The sequence below is a fragment of the Andrographis paniculata genome, unplaced genomic scaffold (assembly GCF_009805555.1).
Source record: "Andrographis paniculata isolate CXL003 unplaced genomic scaffold, ASM980555v1 Contig32END, whole genome shotgun sequence".
NCBI classification, from domain to species: Eukaryota; Viridiplantae; Streptophyta; class Magnoliopsida; order Lamiales; family Acanthaceae; genus Andrographis; species Andrographis paniculata.
In genome coordinates, this window is record NW_026137565.1 from 1,444,041 (window position 1) to 1,466,609 (window position 22,569).

Genomic DNA, 22,569 nt, shown 5'->3' on the forward strand with positions numbered 1-22,569 from the left:
AATTTGAAAGGTTGGTATATACAGTTTTTTAAAAATTAGTTTTTTGAACCTAATAATCTAATTAAAAACACTAATTTATCAAACACTAAAATTAACTGATTTAATGTCAAACAGCTAAAAGCTCGCTCTTGAAAAATTGTTTACCAAATCTAGTATAGTAGCATGTTTGAATTTACATGCTGGAGTTATAAAATTTAGGTTTTATTTTTTAAAATTTTATACCAAATTTAATATTATTCATTTAATACAATTTTGAATAAAAATATATATTTTTTTATAAAATATCACGTCAAAATACTATTTAAATAAAAATTTAAACTAAATTAAATTAAAACATCAATCAAACAAATTTGGATTATATTCGTATTTATAATTGTTTTTATTCTTCAATCTGATTCATATATTACTAAAAAATACACAAATTGACACATTTCACGGTTTGTTTTTATTTTAAATTAAAATTAATACAATTAATTTTTATAATTTTTAATAAAAATATACTCCCTCCGTCCCACAAATATAGTTTTAATTGAGTTGACCACGAGATTTAACAAATATTGATATTATATTGACAGTGGGTAAAAAATATGAATAAAAGACTTTTTTTTTTTTCCCTTGTGAGTGTATTAGTGTAAAAAGTAGTAGCAATTGTGTAATAAAAATGAAAAAGCAGGGGTAGTTCTACGGTGATATGATTATTTATGAAAATAAGACTATTGTTTTGGAACAGACAAAAATGGTAAACAAGACTATTATATTGGGACGAATGGAGTATTATATTTGTCTAATTTACAAATAAATATTTACTTTTAGTATGAATTTAAAAAAATAACAGTATTTTAATTGCAGTGTAGTTATAAGTAATGGAGAAATAATTTTACTTCAGTATAAAAGTAATAAATGATGGTAAAATAAGAATATTTATATATAAAAAAATACTAAAATAATTTAGATGATTATTTTTAGGGAAAAAATCAATTTTGGTCACAATATAAAAAACTCATCAATTTTGGTCCCAATATAATCAAAATTTATCAATTTTGATCCCAATATAAAAAACTCATCAAATTTAGTCCCAATATAAATAATTTCAATCAAGTTTGGTCCTACTGTTAAAAAACTAACGGAAATTGCTGACGTTGACACGATGGAGGTGACGTGGCAGTTGACCTAAAAAGTACACGGCTATATACAATTATACACGGCCATGTACATTTCTATTTTAGTTTAAAATTTTATTTTCTTGTTCTATATTTTTTATAAAAAAAAAATATTTTGAATTTAAAATAGTTGATATACTTAAAATGGACAAAATCAATAGTAATTATAATATAATTAAAATTTATCAATTTTAAATCAAATATTAAAATTTATAAGATATATTCTTTTCAAAGATTTTGTCTAAAATTTTATTATTCATAAAAATATTTTCTCTTACAAATATCCAATTACACAACTATTTTTTAATTTTGTATATTATAGTAGTATTCAAAATAAATTTATTATTTCAATACATTAATTGGATGTTTGTAAGAGAGTTTTTTTTGCTAAATAGTAGAATTATAGACAAAATCTTCCAAAAGAATATACTCGTTAAATACTTGTATTTGAACTAAAATTGATATATTTTAATTATATTATAATTATTATTGATTTTTTTCCATTTTAACTATATAAAATATTCTAAATTAAAAAAAATTAAAAATATAACAAAAAATTAAAATTTTAGATCGAAACAGAAAGGTACACGGCCGTGTAGAATTATACATGGCCGTGTAACAACATGGTCATGTATAATTATCCACTGAAATATACATGGTCATGTAACAACATGGCCGTGTATAATTGTACATGGTCGTGTAACAACATAACCATGTATAATTATATATTGAAATATACATGACCCTGTAACAACATGGTCGTGTATAATTGCACATGGCTGTGTAACAACATTAGCATGTATAATTATACACTGAAATATACATGACCATGTATAATTGTACATGGCCGTGTATTTTCCAGGTCAACTGCCACGTCACTTCCGTCATGTCCACGTCAGCAATTTCCGTTAATTTTTTAACCGTATGACCAAAATTGATTAAAATTGTTTACAATTGGACCAAAATTGATTGAAATTGTTTATATTTGGACTAAAATTGATGAGTTTTTTATATTGAGACCAAAATTGATGAATTTTTTTATATTGGGACCAAAATCGATAAATTTTGTTTATATTGAGACCAAAATTAATTTTTTCCTTTATTTTTAATTAGACAACAAAAAATAAAAATATTTATACTTTACATTAGAGCTTCTTTATTTTATTATTTTTTTATATCTTTCGTCTACATCATATTTACATCATTATTCAAATTATTTTTTTAACACACGTTATAATATCATTATTTTTACCTATCACAATAAAATATTATTTAAATAAAAAATTAAATGAATATTTCATTTCAAATAATTTCAATCAACTGCGAATTTATTTATTTAATGGTCTCTTTTTCTCTCACCTTCCAAAACACAAGCACACTTCAATATCAATTAATTTAATCGCATTATTGGTGGCTGTGGACTTCCTTGTTTGTTTTAAGCATTTACATTTATTTATTAATATTAATATTACTACTAATATTAATATATCTAATCTATGTCGCGGTAATGTTTATAATATTTTTTTTTAGGGTTTTTTTATTTGGCAGATCTGGTCGGGTCGGGTCGGGTCCAGACAGGTGAACAACACAACAATCAGACAGACCGAGGTCGCCATTTTCGCATCTACTTCTCTTCCTCTTCCTCTTCCTTTTCCTCTTCGTTTTTTTGCAATCAATCTATCTATCTATCTGGTTTTTCTTCTCTTTTCTTTTCCTCTGTGATTGTTGTTTATCACGGATGCCACACGTATCGTCATGTCAACCAACTATCCCTGTTTCTGTATGCTTTATTGACTCACGCCTACGCCTGCCTCGCCACACAATCGCCCTTGCTTGAATTTTCTCCGCGGTTACTTCCTCAGGTTTGTTTATGCACCTCCGATTTCCATCATTTCCGATGCCCTTTTCCTCTTTCCTATTTTTAATTATATTGTTATTCAAGGATCTGGGTTGTGAATGCTTTGCTCCTCTTTTAAGCTAGGCTTGCATTTGACGCTAGTTATTCATCATTTTATGATACCTTGTTCATCTTGTGTTGTTGCAATCTATATGTCATGGCTGTTTCTCTGTAGCTTTGACTTAACGATTTGCGGGGGTCGTAAATTTGCTTGGGAACAGCTGCTTAAGTAGTAGCTAGTTTGGATTTACAAGTTATCACAAAGCTTCATTTCTTAATATTCTTGAGGATAATGGTGTGGCCAGAATTGTGCTGTGGGACTCTTTTAAGGAAATCATTTCATTACAATTGATAGGAAGATGAATCGCATGGAAATCCCTGAACAAGATAGAACCAACCTGCAACCACAAGTGGTCCTGGCCGAGGCTCAGGATTCACTTCATGCTGGCAGGCAAGAGGGGGAAGATGAACAGACGCGTGGATCCGGCTATAAGATGAGGTCAGCCTCCAAGGTATGTGCTTACAAGTTTCTTGTGCTGTCTATTGTACTACTAATAAACCATTGGATTTCAGGTAGGCATGTATAATGATATAATTTAGTATTCCTAATCTTGTATAAGATAGCATCTACTAATCATTTGTTAAATTCCTTACACTCTGGCTGTTTTAGTCAGGAAATGAAATTGTTTTCAGTGTCAATGGTTGCGTAAGCATGTTAGAAACTCGGAACAGCACTTCTTTTTTGTTTGATGTAAAGATTTTCTTTGGCTCCTTTCATAATCTCTTTTAGATATTTGTTTATCAATATTTTCTCTCATGGAAATCAGTTTGTCCTTCTCATATGCAATTTGAGCACATCCGAACTCATTTTTGTTTTTGTATTGATGATTATTCTTCAAGCTTATCTATCCTTAAGTTTAATTGGTGTTTCTGGTCTAGAGTACTGCAAATTTAGAAAGGAACAGATGGATACTTTTTATGTGCATATATATGGACTTGTAAAAAATTTATTTCAGTTATCTAAAAACAATATTGCTTGTTCTTGCACTGCAGTTCTTCCATGCAAACATATCTGCTTCATTAATACTTGCATATCAAAGCTTTGGGGTGGTATATGGAGATCTGAGCACTTCACCGCTGTATGTCTACAAAAGTATATTTGTCGGGAAGATGCAGAATCATCAGAATCCTGACACAGTATTTGGGGCATTTTCATTAATCTTTTGGATCTTGACATTGATTCCACTGCTCAAATATATCATTATTGTTTTGGCTGCTGATGATAATGGTGAAGGTAGGTTGAATTTGCTCTATTGAAGGATTGTTATGTACTTTTCTATCCATCTTGACAAACTATCAATTATATCAGGTGGGACATTTGCGCTTTATTCCCTGCTTTGTAGGCATGGAAAGTTCAGTTTACTTCCAAATCAACAAGCAGCTGATGAAGAACTTTCTGCTTATAAATATGGGCCCTCGAGACAGCCTTCATCATCTGTAGGATTGAAAAGATTTCTAGAGAAACACAAAAAATTACGGACGGCATTGCTGCTTGTGGTTTTGCTGGGGGCTGGTATGGTAATAGGTGATGGTGTAGTTACTCCTGCTATGTCAGGTAAATGATGGATATGCATCACCTGAACTGTGTTAATCAATTCTACTTTTTCAAAAAAGCAAAAATCCTCAATTTGCTCTCATATTAGGACAACCTTTTAGCAATCAGATGCAGGGGCTGTTTGTAACTGTAGGCACATTTAAAGTGCCTATAATGTTAAGCTTCCGGATGTTATAATAAGACCTAGCAATTTTACCTTACACGACCCACTTACATGACTCCCCTCTATTAGCTAATCAGAGAATGTAGCTCATATTCATAACCCTTCAGTAGTTTAAACTTTAAAGTTTAAACAATCAATTACCACTCAGCGTTTTGATTCTGCCATGAGCTGAACCTTTTCAACATTCATTAGTAACATGTGGATTTTCTTCTTCCTTTCAGTACTATCATCAGTATCAGGGCTTCAAGCTGCGCAGATAGGGTTGCCTCAGGGTATTGTGTCTATTTTGCCTAGTAGATCTCCAATACACTAAATTTTGTTGCACATATATATATATATATATATATTAAAATGTCAACTTTTCTGCTCCTTATTATGAGCTTTACATGTAGGTGTGGTGCGATTACTATCTTGCATGATATTGGTAGGACTGTTTGCTTTGCAGCACTGTGGTACCCATAAGGTTGGCTTCCTGTTTGCCCCAGTTGTCATCGTATGGTTGATATCAATTTTGGCAATTGGACTATATAACACAATACACTGGAACCCAAAAATTGTTGTAGCTCTTTCACCTCACTATATAATCAAATTCTTTCGTCAAACTGGTAGAGATGGATGGATTTCACTTGGAGGGGTCCTCCTGTCCATTACAGGTGATTAGTTCACTTTCTTTCGATGTCTATGTCATGAAGCTATTTACATGCAATTCTTTATATTTCATTACCATGGTTTGAGCAAGGAGTATGCTATTTGATTTTGAACCTATCTATATGTTTTCATTTCAGGTACTGAAGCAATGTTTGCAGATCTTGGCCATTTTTCTGCATGCTCAATCAGGGTACATGCTGATTTTTGAGCAGTATTCAACTGAGAAAATTTCTATTTCCTGAGAGTTGGATAAAATGTTTGACTTGATTACCAACATATAAAATAGCGAGATTCTTAGGTAGCTGTATGATATAAGAAAGCACTGCTTGTAGTATGATAGGTTTACTTGGTTTACCTATAAAATTTATTACTCCTAAAATTCAAATGGAAAGCTATCATATGTTGGTTTTTTTGGTAAGTGGAAAATGAATATCTTGTCAGTTAATGATGGTTTGCATTGTGGATTCCAATTCATATGAGTTGAAGAGATCAACAGCAGTATTGATCTCTCATTCTTCATGACCATACTCTGATGTTTGCCTGCGACTCATTTCTAATCTGAATCATTTTTTTTTTTAAATCTGCAGATTGCATTTACGATTCTGGTGTACCCGTGCTTGGTAGTGCAATATATGGGCCAGGCTGCATATTTGTCAAAAAATATTAGTTCAATTTCAAATAGCTTCTATGATTCGGTTCCTGGTTTGTTTTCCCCTCATGCATAAATATTTCCAGCAGTGTTTTGACTTTCCATTGTTTTTGTAAAGATGTGCTTGTTCTGTAGGTGCTGTATTTTGGCCTGTGTTTATCATTGCGACTCTTGCGGCTGTTGTAGCTAGTCAGGCTATAATTTCGGCTACTTTTTCCATAATCAAGCAATGCCATGCACTTGGTTGTTTTCCTCGTGTGAAGGTGGTTCACACTTCAAAACAAATCTATGGGCAGATCTATATACCGGAAATAAACTGGATCCTCATGGTTCTTACTCTTGCTGTGGCTGTTGGTTTCACTGACACAACTAATATAGGGAATGCGTATGGTAAGTCCATGAATTTTAAACCCTTTTTCCCTAATGCTTTTAATAGATACCAGACATTACTACATATGTTATTTTATATTGGCATATAAAATCTTAACCATTGCACAAGAATGTGGTTAACTGCTACTATCTGTGTAGCATAGTTTATGATAGTGTGTAGTCGAGACTGAATTTCGAGAAGAGAGGATGCAAATAGAGGCTAATTTTTAACCATTTTAGTAATTTGAGGCTAAGTTATTACTCGTACAGCGAATAATCAATGTAGCTCATTAATAGGCTAGCTGTTACTTACCTCCTCACAGACAATTAGTTGTAATTCATTTTCTATTTCTGCTATTACTCTTCTAAACATTGAACACTAAACTTGGTTCTTATCAAGGTCTTCTTCTCTATTATTGCCAGGCCTAGCTGTCATGTCAGTGATGTTCATTACGACTTTTCTCATGGCTCTTGTTATGGTTGTTGTCTGGCAGAGGAGTATAGTACTTGCTGCTGTATTCCTTGTCTTCTTCTGGTTAATTGAAGGTTCTTGCCTATCGGCGGCCTTTATGAAAATTCCTCAAGGGGGGTGGGTGTCCATTGTCCTATCTTTCATCTTTATGTTCGTCATGTTTGTCTGGCACTATGGGACTCGCCGGAAATACAACTTTGATTTACATAACAAGGTGCCCCTGAAATGGATACTTGGTTTGGGGCCCAGCCTTGGTATTGTGCGCGTCCCGGGGATCGGTCTCATATACTCAGAGCTGGCAACTGGAGTTCCTGCAATCTTTTCGCATTTTGTTACAAACCTGCCTGCTTTTCATAACGTTTTGGTGTTTGTTTGTGTAAAGCATGTTCCAGTGCCTTACGTTGCACCTGAGGAACGCTTCCTGATTGGGCGGATATGCCCAAGACCGTATCGCATGTATAGATGCATTGTGAGATACGGCTACAAGGACTTGCAAGGAGATGATGGTAACTTCGAAAACCAGCTGATACAGAGTATAGCCGAGTTCATACAAATGGAAGCTATAGAGCCTCAGTTCTCAAGCCCCGACTCAGTGTCATACGACGGGCGGATGGCAGTGATAAGCTCGAGGACATTGCAGTCTGCATCAAGCTTGGTTGTGTCTGAGGTTGAGGACTTTGGAGTCATCAATTCCATCCAAAGCAGCAGCAGCAGTAAATCTTTAACCCTGCAAAGTCTGAGGTCGGCTTATGACGATGAGAATCCCCAGATACGGAGGCGACAAGTGAGGTTTCAAATATCTCCTCATGGGATGGATCCATCTGTGAGAGACGAGCTTATGGAGCTGATCCAGGCGAAGGAAGCCGGCGTTGCCTACATAATGGGGCACTCGTACATCAAGGCTAGGAGGTCGTCTTCATTTTTGAAGAAACTCGTCATTGATTTTGGGTATTCGTTCCTGCGAAAGAATTGCAGGGGGCCGGCAGTTGCTCTTCACATTCCGCACATCAGCCTCATTGAAGTCGGGATGATATATCATGTGTAAGGGAAAAGAAAGGAAGCAAAATGGAGCGATGATCTTCGGGAATTGGGGAGTTCTTCCTCTTGTGTCTCTAAATGCGGTGGTGGGGTGGTGGTGGTGGTGGCGCGGTAGTGGTGGCTGCTGCTGGTGAATTATATTATTGTGTAATATGATGAGACCTGACCTGAGGCTTTCTTTATGTGCTACTGCTACTGCTTGCTTTGCCTTCTCATCATGAATAATGACTGAATGAATGGATGGATGGAGGGATGATGCTCTCTGTTTAAAGAAAAAGAAACCACATCTAATATCTCGATTAGGCATTAATTTTTGGAGTTTTGGATCTTTGAAAAAGATTAAGAATAGTAGAATTTTAGTGTTTGTTGTGAAGTTTTGTGAAAGAGTTGAGTATTTGATAGATATATATATTTTTGTTTTTTTTAAAAAAAAAATGTTGATGAAAAATATTAAAAGTTAAAAAATTATCAATATGTCAAAAATTGTCTACGTAGCTAATAGGTGGATGTCTTACCATTTCCCTCCACCACCGCCTACAAAGAATTTTGCCTGTAAATAGACCATTATACATCCATCAATTCATTCAATATAAAATCCTTACAATTCATTACTCACAATTTATTGCTCAATCTCTTCCTCGGTCGTCAAACATACATTCATATATGTAATATATATAATATTGCATATATTGTACTAACATTATATATTTACCTATATTATTATACTAGTTATTATATAACACGTTATCAGCACAAAGACTCTTGCCTATTTTATTTTGCAATAATTTTCTGATTTGGTCCCTGGATGTAGAAATGCATCTAGTTTCTATGAGCCTTGTTCATACAATTGCCAATAAAAATGCGGCTACATGCCAAGATTGGGCTAAGGCTATTATTTTCATCCGTCATCATTTGGACATTCCTCTACCGTCTGAATATTTGACGGTGAAAGATTCACTGGGTTTGGCGGAATGAATTAAGAGAGAGATTTGAGCACTTGAAATATATCACTCTCCCGAAAGCCCGACATGATTGGCTTAACCTGCGGTTGCAGGATTTTAAAACTATTACAGAGTACAATTCTGTTATCCATCATATTACATCTCAGTTAAAACTCTGCGGATAAAATGTTATTGAGAATGATAAATTGGAGAAAACTCTCTCTACCTTTCATGCTTCTAATGCTGTGCTACAACAGCAGTATCGTGAATTTTCTTTCAAAAATACTTACAACTCATAGTATGTCTTTTATTAGCTGAGCAAAATAATGAGTTATTGATGAAAAATCATCAGTCTCGGCCCACTGGTTCCAGTCTGTTCCCTGAAGCGAACGTGACATTTTATGAACGAGGCCGAGAACGTGGTAGAGGCTGTGGACGTGGTCGCGATCGTGAGAGTCAACGCGGTTGATATACCTCTTACAATCACCGCGGTATTGACATTAACAGAAAGCAAAGTAAACCCATTATGGGGATATAGCTGAAAAGACTAAACAGAGAAATAGGCAAATCGGCATTTGTAATCGGTGTGGAATTGAAGGCCATTGGGCCAATACCTGTAGAACAGCCAAACACCTAGCCGATCTTTATCAAGCCTCACTACAGAAAAAAAAGGAAAGAGGTCGAGACTAATCACGTTGATAACGATGACGACCCTGATGATGATCTTCTGGATTACGACACAACGCATCTTGATATAGCGGATTTTATCGTAGATCCAGCAAATCCCCAGTGGCAGACATACTGTAACACCCCCAGTTGGCTCATACTGGAAATGTTACCACCACACTGCATCATGAGGTCGTCACCTCCTATTTCGGGCCCCACAATACAGTGTTAAGGCTAAATTAACCATAAAAGCGCATTATTATATACCAAAATCTGATTTACAAATATTTACAAAACACACCCCTTAACAAGAGGTTTTCCGGTTAAAAATATACATATAATACAATAGACGTAAGTTCACTCACTCAGCCCGTCTTTCTATATCCCGAGACGTCCCATGCCTCGGATGTGCCATGCATACCTGAAACAATATTTTTTTTTTCTTAAAAGCAGTCTAGAATTAAATCCATTTTAAGAACTAACGTGAAATACGTCATGTCATACCTTTTAAAATAAAGTCTAACTCCCGTCAATCATAAAATACGTGTCATGTCATGCCAATAGTGAAATGATGCAATACAGATATCAAACTCGACAACAATGCACATCCACACATATACATATATACATCCGCCGAAGTGAGTAGCTGGAATAACCTCGGCTATATAATCATAAGTTCACTACATCTGTCTAAGTGAGCAGCCGGAATACCCTTGGCCCCGTAATAACAAGCTCACTAGACCATCATCAATAAATAGCCGGAAAATCTTCGGCTCAAGGAAGGACCTGATAAACCCATAATAATATAACGGTCATCCGGTCATATTTCCATATACCCACCATACGACTCCCACAATCAACATGGATAGCCGAACGTTGTCGCCATTAACCACAAGACGCCCCATAGTCTGTGATAGCGAAGATAGGACCCCCACTGACTAGCCCTATCCCGTGTAATGTAGTAGAATCCGTGCAACCTGGAATCACCCAAGGGAAACCCGGAAACTCTACTCCTCATCGCGCGCCCTAACGGGATCACGTTTGGAGTTTGGCATATGATCCTAAACTACCGGTAGACCTCACTAGGTGCAGATCTAATGAGTGGAACAACACCGAACACAAATGATTAGACCAAATACGTCTCAACTACAATGGGTCTAATCCCTGAATGACCGTGCGACTAAGTCACCCAGTTGCCCGACTACTATCGTCCACTATCGCCAAAGTGTTACGGTACATCGGAGTCGAATATCCTAACCCCAGATGATGCCCTCGCCTAGCACTACCGCACACGGCGACTAGACGATAGATCCATAAATCATATCCGATAAATCGTGCAATATGTGTGCAACATGCCAAATAAGTGAATTTACCGAAAAGGGCTGGTGAGACAGCTCACCTATCCTCTTTTTCATAAATTCACCAATGCGATCAAATACGTATATCAAATATCATAAACCGTGAAGTCTCCCATATGCATACACACACATATATATATATATAAATATATACATGCACTGACAAAATGTTTCACATAATATCACACTAACATATTAATCAGAATCGCATGCAACATGCATACCTAATTTCTTAAAATTAGATTTAATTCCTTACTGCTTATCGATACTCCCTAGCTTTCGAAATTTCACCCAAATCTCTTTCTACGTACACCTGCCCCATTATTTACTCAAATCAGCTGAGCTATATGCTTATACATAGGAGCTACCTGCTTATTCAAAAGCTAATTTCTATAGTTAGCTCTTTGGGTTTCAAACTTTTATATTTAGTAGACTACGATATTCTAGCTATAAAACTCTTATACCTCATAATATTTATATTGCCCGATTATTAAATAAAAATACTTAAAAATATGAATAAACAAGCAGGTGCAATACACTGCCGTTTTCGATTCGGTACGAAATTCTCAGAATATAATGCTAGGACTACGAATAGGCTATTAGCTAAAGAAATTCGCCGATTAAATAGCCAAATAGCCAGTTATGAATTTTTGAAGAATTTCTAATTTAATATTTCCAATATCGAAATTCATATTAAAATCCATAATTAAATTCTACGTATAACAATGAATACAATACCAAAATCGAAATCAAAATCGAACGGCTAAATCATTTTCTTTCTTCTTTTTCTTCTTTCTCCTTCGCGTTCTTCTGCTTCGCCCTTCCTCCATGGGTGTGGTTTGTTTTATATATACATATAGTTATATTATTATTATATATTATATATTATATTATTATTATTATTATTATTATTATTATTATTATCATCATCACCATTAATATTATTATATATGTATTATATTTTATGATTATTCTTATCGATATTTATCCGTTTAACAGTCTTTTCAATCATAATTAATATATAAAATAGGAATAAAATTTATTCCAGAGTATTAATTTTTTTATTCCAAAATATTATAAAAATGTTTATTTGCTATAATAATATTATTTTATACACTCCAAAATCGAGGTATTACACATACTGTCATTTTATATTATGTTATTTCATATTTTGTAATATTTAAATTATTGTATATTACCTTTTTGTAATACATTTTGTAATACTTATATCTGCCTTTTTTATTAATACTGCATTTATTTATATTTGAAGGTTAAATGGATGTCAATCAAAATGATGCAAATATGTGTTTCATTAACAGTGCAACGACACATACTATATTGAAACACAAAAAATATTTCTCCCATTTGAAAAGGGAAAGAATGACTGTCAATACAATAAATGGCAGTGCAAAATTAAGGCTTTGGATAAGTATGCACTGCTGGCCACTAAAGCTCGAAGAAATCTACTGAGCTTTCATGACATTCGGAAAAATGGTTATCACATTGAAACTATGAGTGATATTGATAGTGAATTTTTATTGATCACTAATATCATTGACATCATTGAGAGATTACCCTCACTCTCTACTGGCTTATATTATGTCAGATTAGGTGTTGTTGAAATACACCTTATGGTAGATCAAACGACTACCGATTTTCAAATATGGTATGATCGCCTTGGGCATTCTGGCAGTATAATGATGAGGCGAATAATTGAAAGTTCGCATGACCATTTATTAAAAGGTCAAAAAGTGTTAAATTCAAATGAGTTAACATGTGTTGCCTGCACTCAGGGAAAATTGATAACCAGACCATCGCCAGCTAAAGTAGGTATTGAATTACCTACATTTTTGGAAAGAATACATGGGGAAATATGTGGACCAATAGACCCACCATGTGGGTCATTTAAATATTTTATGGTGCTTATTGATGCATCTACCAGATGGTCACATGTCTGTTTATTATCTACTCGCAATATGGCATTTGCGAGATTGCTTGCCCAAATTATTAAATTACGGGCACAATTCCCCGATAATCCAATTAAGACTATACGTCTGGATAATTCTGGTGAATATACATCGAACGCATTTGATGATTATTGCATGTCGATTGGAATTAATGTAGAGCACTTAGCTGCTCATGTTCGTACAAAAAATGTCCTGGCAGAATCACTTATTAAAAGATTACAATTGATTTCTAGATCATTACTCATGAGGTCTATGTTGCCCGTTTCAGCTTGGAGGCATGCAATCTTACATGCAGGAACACTTATAAGAATAAGGCCGACAAGCTATCATAGCTATTCCCCGATGCAATTAGTATTTGGTCACGAACCAAATATATCTCATCTACGTATTTTTGGGTGCGTTGTTTATATTCCTATTCCACCCCCAAACGTACAAAAATGGGTCCTCAACGTAGATTGGGCATTTATTTCTGATATGAATCTCCGTCAATTATAAAATATCTTGAGCCTATGACGGTTGATTTATTCACTGCAAGATTTGCAGATTGTCATTTTGACGAATCATATTTTCCGACATTAGGGGAAGACAGAAATGAACCAAAAAGGGATATTAATTGGAAATTCCATTGAATTTTTGTGATCCTCGTACAAACCAGTGTGAACTATAAGTTCAACGCATTATACATTTGCAAAATATTGCAAATCAGTTACCAGATGCATTCAATGACTCGAGAAAAGTCACTCGATCATATATTCAAGCTATTAATGCTCCGGCTAAAATAATTGTCCTCGATGGACAAATTTCAAGTGCTAACGAATCAATGACACGCTTAAAGCGCAGTAGACCACTTAGTTTCAAAGACACATTCTCGAAAGAAAAGATGAATGAATGATGATAATCATGAAAATATCAGGAGAAAGTCAATCAACTATGATCTTGAAGAACATGATGAGAAAGTCAATCCTAAAATAATTGCTCCAGAAGAGCACGATCTTGAAGAACATGATGAGATTATTGAAAACTCAATCAACTATGTTACTTTAAGAAAATGTTGGAACCGTAAAGAGACAAGTATTGATAATGCCTTCGCATACAGTTTAGCACTTGATATGATGGAAGAAAATGAGGATCCAGAGACAAAATCGGTTCATGAATGTCGGCAAAGAAATTATTGGCCAAAATAGAAAAATACGATTCAATCAGAGCTTGACTCATTAAACAAAATGGAGGTCTTCGGACCAATTGTTCAAACACCAGACGGTATAAAACCAGTTGGATACAAATGGGTGTTTGTACGAAAAAGAAATGAACATAATGAAATTATGAGATATAAAGCCCGTTTTTTGGCTTAGGGATTCTCACAAAGACCTGGAGTAGATTTTGATAAAACATACTCTCCAGTTGTTGATGGAATAACTTTTAGATACCTTGTGAGCCTAGTAGTGCGATAAAAGCTCGATATGCGTCTTTTAGACGTAGTTACTGCATATCTTTATGGTTCCTTGGATACTAATATTTATATAAAAGTTCCTGAGGGATTCAATATGCTTGAAGCATACAAATTGAAAAAGTCAGTGTATAGACTTAAACAATTACGGCAAATGTAGTATAACCGTCTTAGTGAATGTTTAATAAAAGAAGATTATACTAATGATCCAATATGCCCATGCGTCTTTATAAAGAAAAATAGATCAAATTTTGTCATTATTGCAATATATGTTGATGATCTCAATTTAATTGAAACTCCAGAAGAGATCCAAATTGCAGTTGAATATCTAAAAAAAGAATTTGAGATCAAAGACTTTGGAAAGACAAAATATTATTTGGGATTACAAGTGGATCATGTTAATAATGAGATATTTATTCATCAATCCATATATACCCAAAAGGTATTAAAACAATTTTATATAGATAAATCTCACTCTCTGAGTACACCAATGGTGGTCAGATCCCTTGATTCCAATAAAGATCCATTTAGGCCAAGAGAAGAAAATAAAGAAATATTTGGCCCCGAGGTACCATATCTTAGCGCTATTGGCGCATTAATGTACTTTGCAAATTGTACCAGGCCAGATATATCTTTTTCAGTAAATCTACTGGTCAGGTTTAGTGCATCCCCCATAAAGCGCCATTGGAATTGTATCAACCCCCACAAAGCACCATTGGAATTGTATCAAACATATTTTTCGTTATCTTCAGGGAACTCATGACCTCGGTTTATTTTATTCGAGTGAATCTCGAAATGAATTAATTGGTTATGCTGATGCTGGTTATCTATCTGATCCACACAAAGCAAAATCTTAAACTGGCTATTTATTTACTTGTGGTGAAATCGCAATCTCTTGGAGATATGCTAAACAGACATTAACAACAATTTCTTCAAACTACGCTGAGGTTTTAGCAATTTAAGAAGCCAATTGTGAATGTGTTTGGTTGAGGTTTATGATTCACCACATTCAGAAATATTGTGGCTTGATTTCTGATGATATATTACTTCCCACAATATTATTTAAAGATAATGCAGCTTGCATAACTCAATTAAAAGGAGGATATATTGAAGGCGATCGGACAAAACACATATCTCTGAAGTTCTTTTTCACTCACGATATTTAGGAAAGTGGTGAAATTAATGTGCAACAAATTCGATCGTCTGAAAATTTTGCAGATTTACTTACGAAGGCGCTACCGACTACAACATTCAACAAATTTGTGCAAAAAATTGGAATGCATCGGATGAAAGATATCAAATAAAGTCCAAAACAGGGGAGCGCATTAATACAAGAATGATGTACTCTTTTTCCTTCACTATGATTTTTTTCCACAAGGTTTTTTCATAATAAGGTTTTAACAAGGTACATTCTTTGTATAAAACATTCAAAGGAAAATGTCAAAAACGTATATCATACATATTGTCTACGTAGCTAATAGATGATGTTTTACAACCTCCTCCAACACCGCCTACTCAGAACTTTGCCTATAAATAGGCAATTGTACATCATCAATTCATTCAATATAAAATCATCACAATCCATTACTCAATCTCTCTCTTTGTCGTCAAACATATACTGCACTAACATTTATTACACTTACCTATATATTTATATATGTCTATATATATAATATTATATATTTATATACTTACCTATATTATTATACAATTTATTATATAATAAAATATAATCGAACAATTAGAATTTTATTGGATTTTTTAATTTAGTTTTTTTTTTGATGAATTTAAAAAATTGTATAGAATTTATGTCTTATTTTGTTTATTAATTTATATGAATTTTAATAGCTTTAATTAAATTATTTATTGATTTATATAAATTTCACATTATTTATAGAATTATGGAATAAATATTTTTATTAATTAATTTATATAATTTTTATAAATTTTGATGCTGATATAGTATACTTGTATATATATAAAAAATATTCACATAAAAAAATAATATATATATTAAGCAAAATAGCAAAAACTCTTCTTGTAGTCTGTAAAATTTCATTTTACCTACGTATGGTTCAGATAATATTGGGAGTATTATTACAAATTTATATATAATAAAAGAGAAAGTTACAAAAAAATACTTTTATGTGTATTATTAAAATTAGTTTTCTTCATCTCTTGTTATTTGTGAATTTGTAATACTCAACACTTTAAACACTTTGTTACAATCTCCATTATTTGAACCATAATTAGGTAAAACTAAATTTTAGAACTATGAGATCTATTTAGTAAATTTCGCAAACTATAAGTTTTTTTTTTTGCCGAAATATTAAAAATACATTAATTCCCAAACATATTATTATTATGGGACAGTTAGATTTAAATTCAATCCATAATTAAAATTGTAACGCACTGCACTCCCATTTTTTTAAAATATTTGATATAAACTCCCTACCCCTTTCATATTTTCAAATTTGTCCTCTTCTCAATCCCAAGTTCTTTTTATCAATTATTAATCTCTCACCAAATTATGTTATTTTTTGTGCGAGAGAGAAACACCTCCGGCGAGCGTTCGATTGAAGCCTTTGGTGTCCTTTTGGTTGTTTTAATTTTGTTGGGTGTTTACCATTATATTGCCAAGGTTCACACGAGAATCCAATGCCTCCGACGAGCATTCATTTGAGGACTTCAATGTTCTTTTGGTGGTTCTAATTTTGTGGGTTGTCTACAGTGTTGATGCTAGTGCTCACAAGAGAGAAAAACACCTTCATAGAGTGTTCAATTCAGGATTGCAATGTTGTTTTAGTAGTTTTGAGTTTTGGATTGTTTACCGTATTTTTACTAGGGCTGGAGGCGATTCCAATGGAGGAGTATCATCCTATGAGCTTTGCAAAATATTGAATTCACCCATATTTAGTTGAACACGGAGACTGAAACTTAGGCATGACCGATCTTCACCATTATATGATATTATAACTAATTATAGTGGATGAATGGCTTAAAGAAAATTATAGTCATGTGCATCGATATATGATTATATAATGACGTTCCTGGTATATTGATTATGACAAGAGGCGTACTTATCCAATAAAAAGGCTTATTCATTCAATATGAAAGTATTTATACTCATATACAAGTATAATTTGATAAACATAAGTATTTCAATGTCTTTTGTGAATTTGCATTAATTGTTTCTGGATCACACAGCTACAAATTTATTAGATCACAACCACTTCGTCGAATGTTGGTGTCCATCAACGGATAGTGCTAAAACAACCAATGGGATTACTTGTCAATGCATTGAATTATATTTCACAAAGTTCTTTCTCATTCATGATCTTCAACAAAATTGTTAAATTAATGTGCAACAAATTCAATCAGATAATAATTTGACGGTTATATTAATCAAAGACATTACTAACTGCGATATTTGAAAATTGGTAAATAAAATTGGAATGCGTCAGGATCTCAAATAATACTGATCAGCGGAAGCAAAGAAGCATAGGAATGTTGTACCTTTTTTTCTTCATAGAAATTTTTTTCCATAGAATTTTTTTTAATAAGATTTTGACAAACACATTCTTTGTAAAAAATCATCTAATAGAGAGTGTTATACACATTATTGCTACGTATACATTAGGTAGATGTCTTTTTTACTATCGAGCAATGTGATATATGTATTCAGTGACAAGTTAATTACCACAATCTTAATCTCAAATTCACTATCTCTAAACAAGTTTCTACTACCTATATATTAATATAAAATAGTAATTAGCATAAAAATAATCAATATTTCTATCAACTAATCCTCTACTAACATTACAAATAAATATTTTTATTAGCTAATTCTCTATTAATGTTACAACAACTCAATTATTATTATTATACTTGAGCCTTAAGAAAAGAAAACAGAAAATAGAGAGCCGACATCGGAAGCAAACACAAATAGGTGAAAATGAAGGTAGGCGAGAAAGTGGTGCTCATGTTAGATGACGGCGACGGCTTCGCGGCAGCCATCTCCGGCGGTCTCCACCCAAATCCGAATTCCAAATTCAATGTTGAGTGAGTGATGCAATCGGTCATTATCTTCATCTTCTTCCTTTAGCCCGCGATAAAATTGGTTGTCGTGCGTGGTGTGACTTGTGGTTTTACGATTTCTGCTTCAGAAAGGGCTGGTTCGAGTTGTCACTAGAGCAATATGGGCTTGTGAATCGAAATGCCATTGGAGAGATGATCCATTTTGTTGGTCCTGATGGCGGTTATGAGGTAATAGCCATTTCCCGTAGTGAATTTGGCAAAATTGTTTAAATTTTGTTGAGCACTCTTTGTATATTTTGGAATTCGTGGTTTTTGTTGTGTTCCACCATTTCTGGCTTATGCTTTATTGAACGATTCACCAACCTGAAACTAATAAACTATTGATTGTTGGAAAGCTGGAAACCCGATAGTTTCGTGTATTTCAGGTCATTTTTATTTGATTTGTTTTGCAGAAGCTAAGGTAGTAATTTCAGATGCTTGCGGTTTGTTTGTTTTTGTGATGAGTAGTTTTGAGAAAAAATTTGTGCAAAAATTGGTTTGATTGGATAGGGTGAATTCTCAGAGGAAAAAATAGTCCTATGAAAACACATCCTAAGATAGTTATATGTGTTGCAAGTGATATTGCTCTGATTTTATTTGCAGAAGCTAAGGAAGTTGTTCTATATTTTGCAGTTAATATTGTTTTCTGCTTTATGTATTCCTCATTACTCCCCGGTTCATTAAGCCTGAAAATACTCATTTATATGTTAGGTGGTTTTCATTAAGTTCTGCCGTTGGTTTAATGCTGTTTACAAGTTATTGTGAGTGAATTCCGTATCATATTATTTATGTGTCGCTATTTTGGTGGTTGGTCTGAGATTTTTAGTGCAAGTTGTGGTTGACTGCTCCATTTGAAAAGCTACCTTGCGTGCATTTCCATTTCCTTGAGTATATACACATACATATTTTTTTTTATTGTCATTTTGTGAAATATTTTGGGATGAGAACTAATTGGAACCTTAATCAAATCTATCCTGTTAATGAATCATATTTGAACGTTAATCTGCAGACTGTAAAGCATCCTGCCAAAATGTTTGTTGTTTGGATGCCAGTAATGAAATAAAATTGTACTTTTTTTTTGCTAAATGCTTGTGGAAACATAAAACTTATATATATATATTTATATTTATGATTTGGTCTAATCATTTTCATTTATTTTACATTTCAAATATCATAGTATATGTTTGATTGAGAATTAGGTTTGATTTTTAAAAGGAGATGAGGAATGGGTAATTCTTGAAGTTTTTATATTTATGTGGATATTTAAAAAAGGAACAAATATTTAGAAGGATCATATACTTGATGTCTAAGTGCTATGGAGGATTAGTGTTGGAATGAAATTAACTATAGGTGTAGCAGAGCTTGAGGATTTAATCCCAATGGGGAAAGTTTTTTGAATTGCTTCATAATATCAATTATTTCAGTTAGAGTTTTACTGCTTTAGAATTCATATTGTAAATCATTAAATTTTTTCTCTGTATTCTTGATTTTTCACCTTCCAAACTTGCTCATCTAATGGCACTCCCAACTCTTTGTCTATGTCACAGGTATCCATTGTGATCTTGCATAAAAATGAGCCTCCAATCTTAGCCTGTGCTCTGAATGAACTCCTGTCAGAATTATCCAGAAATGCTTTGTCTAAGATGCCATCATTGATAATTCCATTCATCCTTCCCGAATACAAGTTAAAACAAGAAAATAAAATAGAAAGTGAAATGGTATCTGTATATGGCATCAAATTTGGTCCAACAACTGATTTAACTGAGGCATTGAGCTCTAGGTTGCAGAAAGCCCCACCATATATGCAGATATATCATGAGGGTTTAGCAGAGTTACTTCATTTGGCAAACATTGTGAAGCTTCCCACGGTTGTGCTGGTTGGCGTAATTAATCAACATCGATCTAACAAAACCGCCAGAGAGGAAATTGAGGTATACTGATTCTTTCTGAGTCTCATTTAGACTTTGTTTCTGGTGACAACTTTGCTCCTGTAGTTCTAATTTATTGATTCCTGGGATGAGTTGCTAAAAAGTTATCAGACGAGTTACAGCATCGAGACCTGTTTCCTTTAGCATTGCATTTCATTGAAGTAAACTGAACTGAACTAAACCCAATTTATCATTATCTTATAATTCCACATCAAATGTTTCGTGTCTTTTATGGACAATAGGAGTCAGGTAAGCCTGGGAACAAGATTGTATCTATGCACCTAGAAATGTTAGTGGAAAGGGAATTTTTATATTACAAGTTTTCCTTGTAGTCATCTGTTATCCAAGACTATCACAACCTTTTTACCAATCTGGATTTGGTTCAGTATGCCTTCCCGCAAGGGTATACTCTTGTTCAGGGTGAAAGCTAGATGCATAATAAGATAGAAGGTTTTATTGTAAATTAAAACATTTGCTTCGCTCCCTTCCATGCTCTGATTTTTAAGATATTGAAACAGTTGTATTTTCAGTTGAGAAGAGGAAGCTGCTGGTTGGTGTTAGTTGTACTTTAAAATTTTTTTGTATTATTGTCATTAGCCAAATTATTTTTTTGCGTGAAATAAATAAAACAAGATTTGTACTAATAATGCTAGAAGAATCAGTTAGAATGTGGATATTACTTGGATTTTCTTACAAAAGCGCACTATAAGAAACTCAGTGTAACTCTTGCTCTTCATATTCATGTTCCCTTGCCTGTTATGTGAAATCATTACTTTTTTCTTGTAAGTTGGCATAGGCCTGCTTTACTATTGGGATATATACAACAAATTAATTTATACTTAAATAGTCCTAAAGGCAGTGTCTGTCTAGTAATCCTGGCCTTAGATTATGGTGTAGCTTGTTCCTTGAGTCTACATATTTATTGTTTGTCCTATGTTTCAATCCAAGTTCATTCTTGTCGAATGGATCTGATACTTTTTTGTATTTATTCATATAGAAGTCCTCTGGTCCACCCCTCACGCTTGTTGATTGTTTTATGGAACCTTGTGCATCAAAACACTTTGAAATAGATGGGATGATGAGGATTAGAATCCATGAATGAGTTCCCATTTTGATACTTGTTTCAATGATGGCACGCATCAAAGTTCTGGCTGACACGGAGATGTATTGTTATTGTATGTATATTTTTCAGTGACAATATTATCCAAAATAATGTCCTGATTGGGAGCTTTCAGGTGACGTGTGAGATAGGGGATCTCTTGGCGAGCACTTTATCTGTTAGTTTTTCCAAAGAAAAGACGTCCCAAAGTGTCACCAAGAGTTCAAGTGACAACAAAGAGGCGTGGCGTGCGCTGTATGGATGATCTGGCCTATCCTGTTGAACTTCTAGGGTTCTCCATGTTTTACTACAATAAGGTAAACACTACTTTTACTTTTATTTATGGGCACTTGCATTACTACATTCATTCTAGAGAATGAAACCTCAACTCACTTACATGCTTTACATTTTTTAGTCTTTTTGGAAGACGAATATTAGCATCGCTTCTAATTTTGTGCTTCGTTATGACTACAAATTTGGATGTCAAAGGAAATTGCTTACGGATTTTTTGCTAATCGTATATTAATATGTATGCTGTTATAAGTGATAGCTTCAATGTGTTATAGGAATAATAAATGTAATTGTGATTTCTGTGAATGATATGAAATTAAAAGTATGGTGTGTTTTTGGGAGTAGTTTAAAAATGAGAGAATATAATTAATAAGGGAAAAGAATCATTTTTAGTTCCAATGTAAACAATATTGATCAATTTTGATCCCATTGTTGATTTTTCAATGGAAATTGTTGACATGAGCTAAACACAGTCGTGTTGGCTAGAACACGATCGTATTAGATGGCTTAAAAAGCTGACAACATGGCCGTGTTAAAAAATGACATGATATTTTCAAACCATGTTGGGTTGAATACGGTGGTATTCAAATGTGCCTATGTTCACTGCCATGTTATAGTGAATTGGCTGAGGAATTGTGGGGTTTTGCATACTTTAGTTTAGTGTATTTATTGTAAAAAAAGGATAGATGAGGAAAATTGGAGAAATACGTGAGGTAGTGAATGAGCATCTGAGAGATATTTGCGAAGTGTGCATCTAAAACTCACCCTATTGAAAAGTTCGCCT

At 33.6% G+C, this 22,569-nt stretch overlaps 2 protein-coding genes across 2 annotated transcripts; both read left to right on the plus strand.

The window, feature by feature from the left end:
* The first annotated feature begins 2,751 nt into the window (after window positions 1–2,751).
* LOC127247549 (potassium transporter 4) lies at window positions 2,752–8,292 on the plus strand. Its single transcript, XM_051269440.1, has 10 exons — window positions 2,752–3,022; window positions 3,413–3,569; window positions 4,111–4,351; window positions 4,427–4,672; window positions 5,057–5,107; window positions 5,228–5,488; window positions 5,621–5,673; window positions 6,071–6,185; window positions 6,268–6,522; window positions 6,925–8,292. Exons 2-10 carry the CDS (start codon window positions 3,417–3,419, stop codon window positions 8,016–8,018), a joined length of 2,469 nt encoding a protein of 822 aa, XP_051125397.1. The 5' UTR covers window positions 2,752–3,022; window positions 3,413–3,416; the 3' UTR covers window positions 8,019–8,292.
* Window positions 8,293–18,289: 9,997 nt separating this feature from the next.
* Window positions 18,290–22,009, plus strand: LOC127247131 (uncharacterized). The gene is made up of 4 exons (XM_051268862.1): window positions 18,290–18,452; window positions 18,557–18,656; window positions 20,015–20,398; window positions 21,631–22,009. The coding sequence occupies exons 1-4, from the start codon at window positions 18,346–18,348 to the stop codon at window positions 21,757–21,759; spliced, it is 720 nt and encodes a 239-aa protein (XP_051124819.1). The 5' UTR covers window positions 18,290–18,345; the 3' UTR covers window positions 21,760–22,009.
* The last annotated feature ends 560 nt before the right edge of the window (window positions 22,010–22,569 follow it).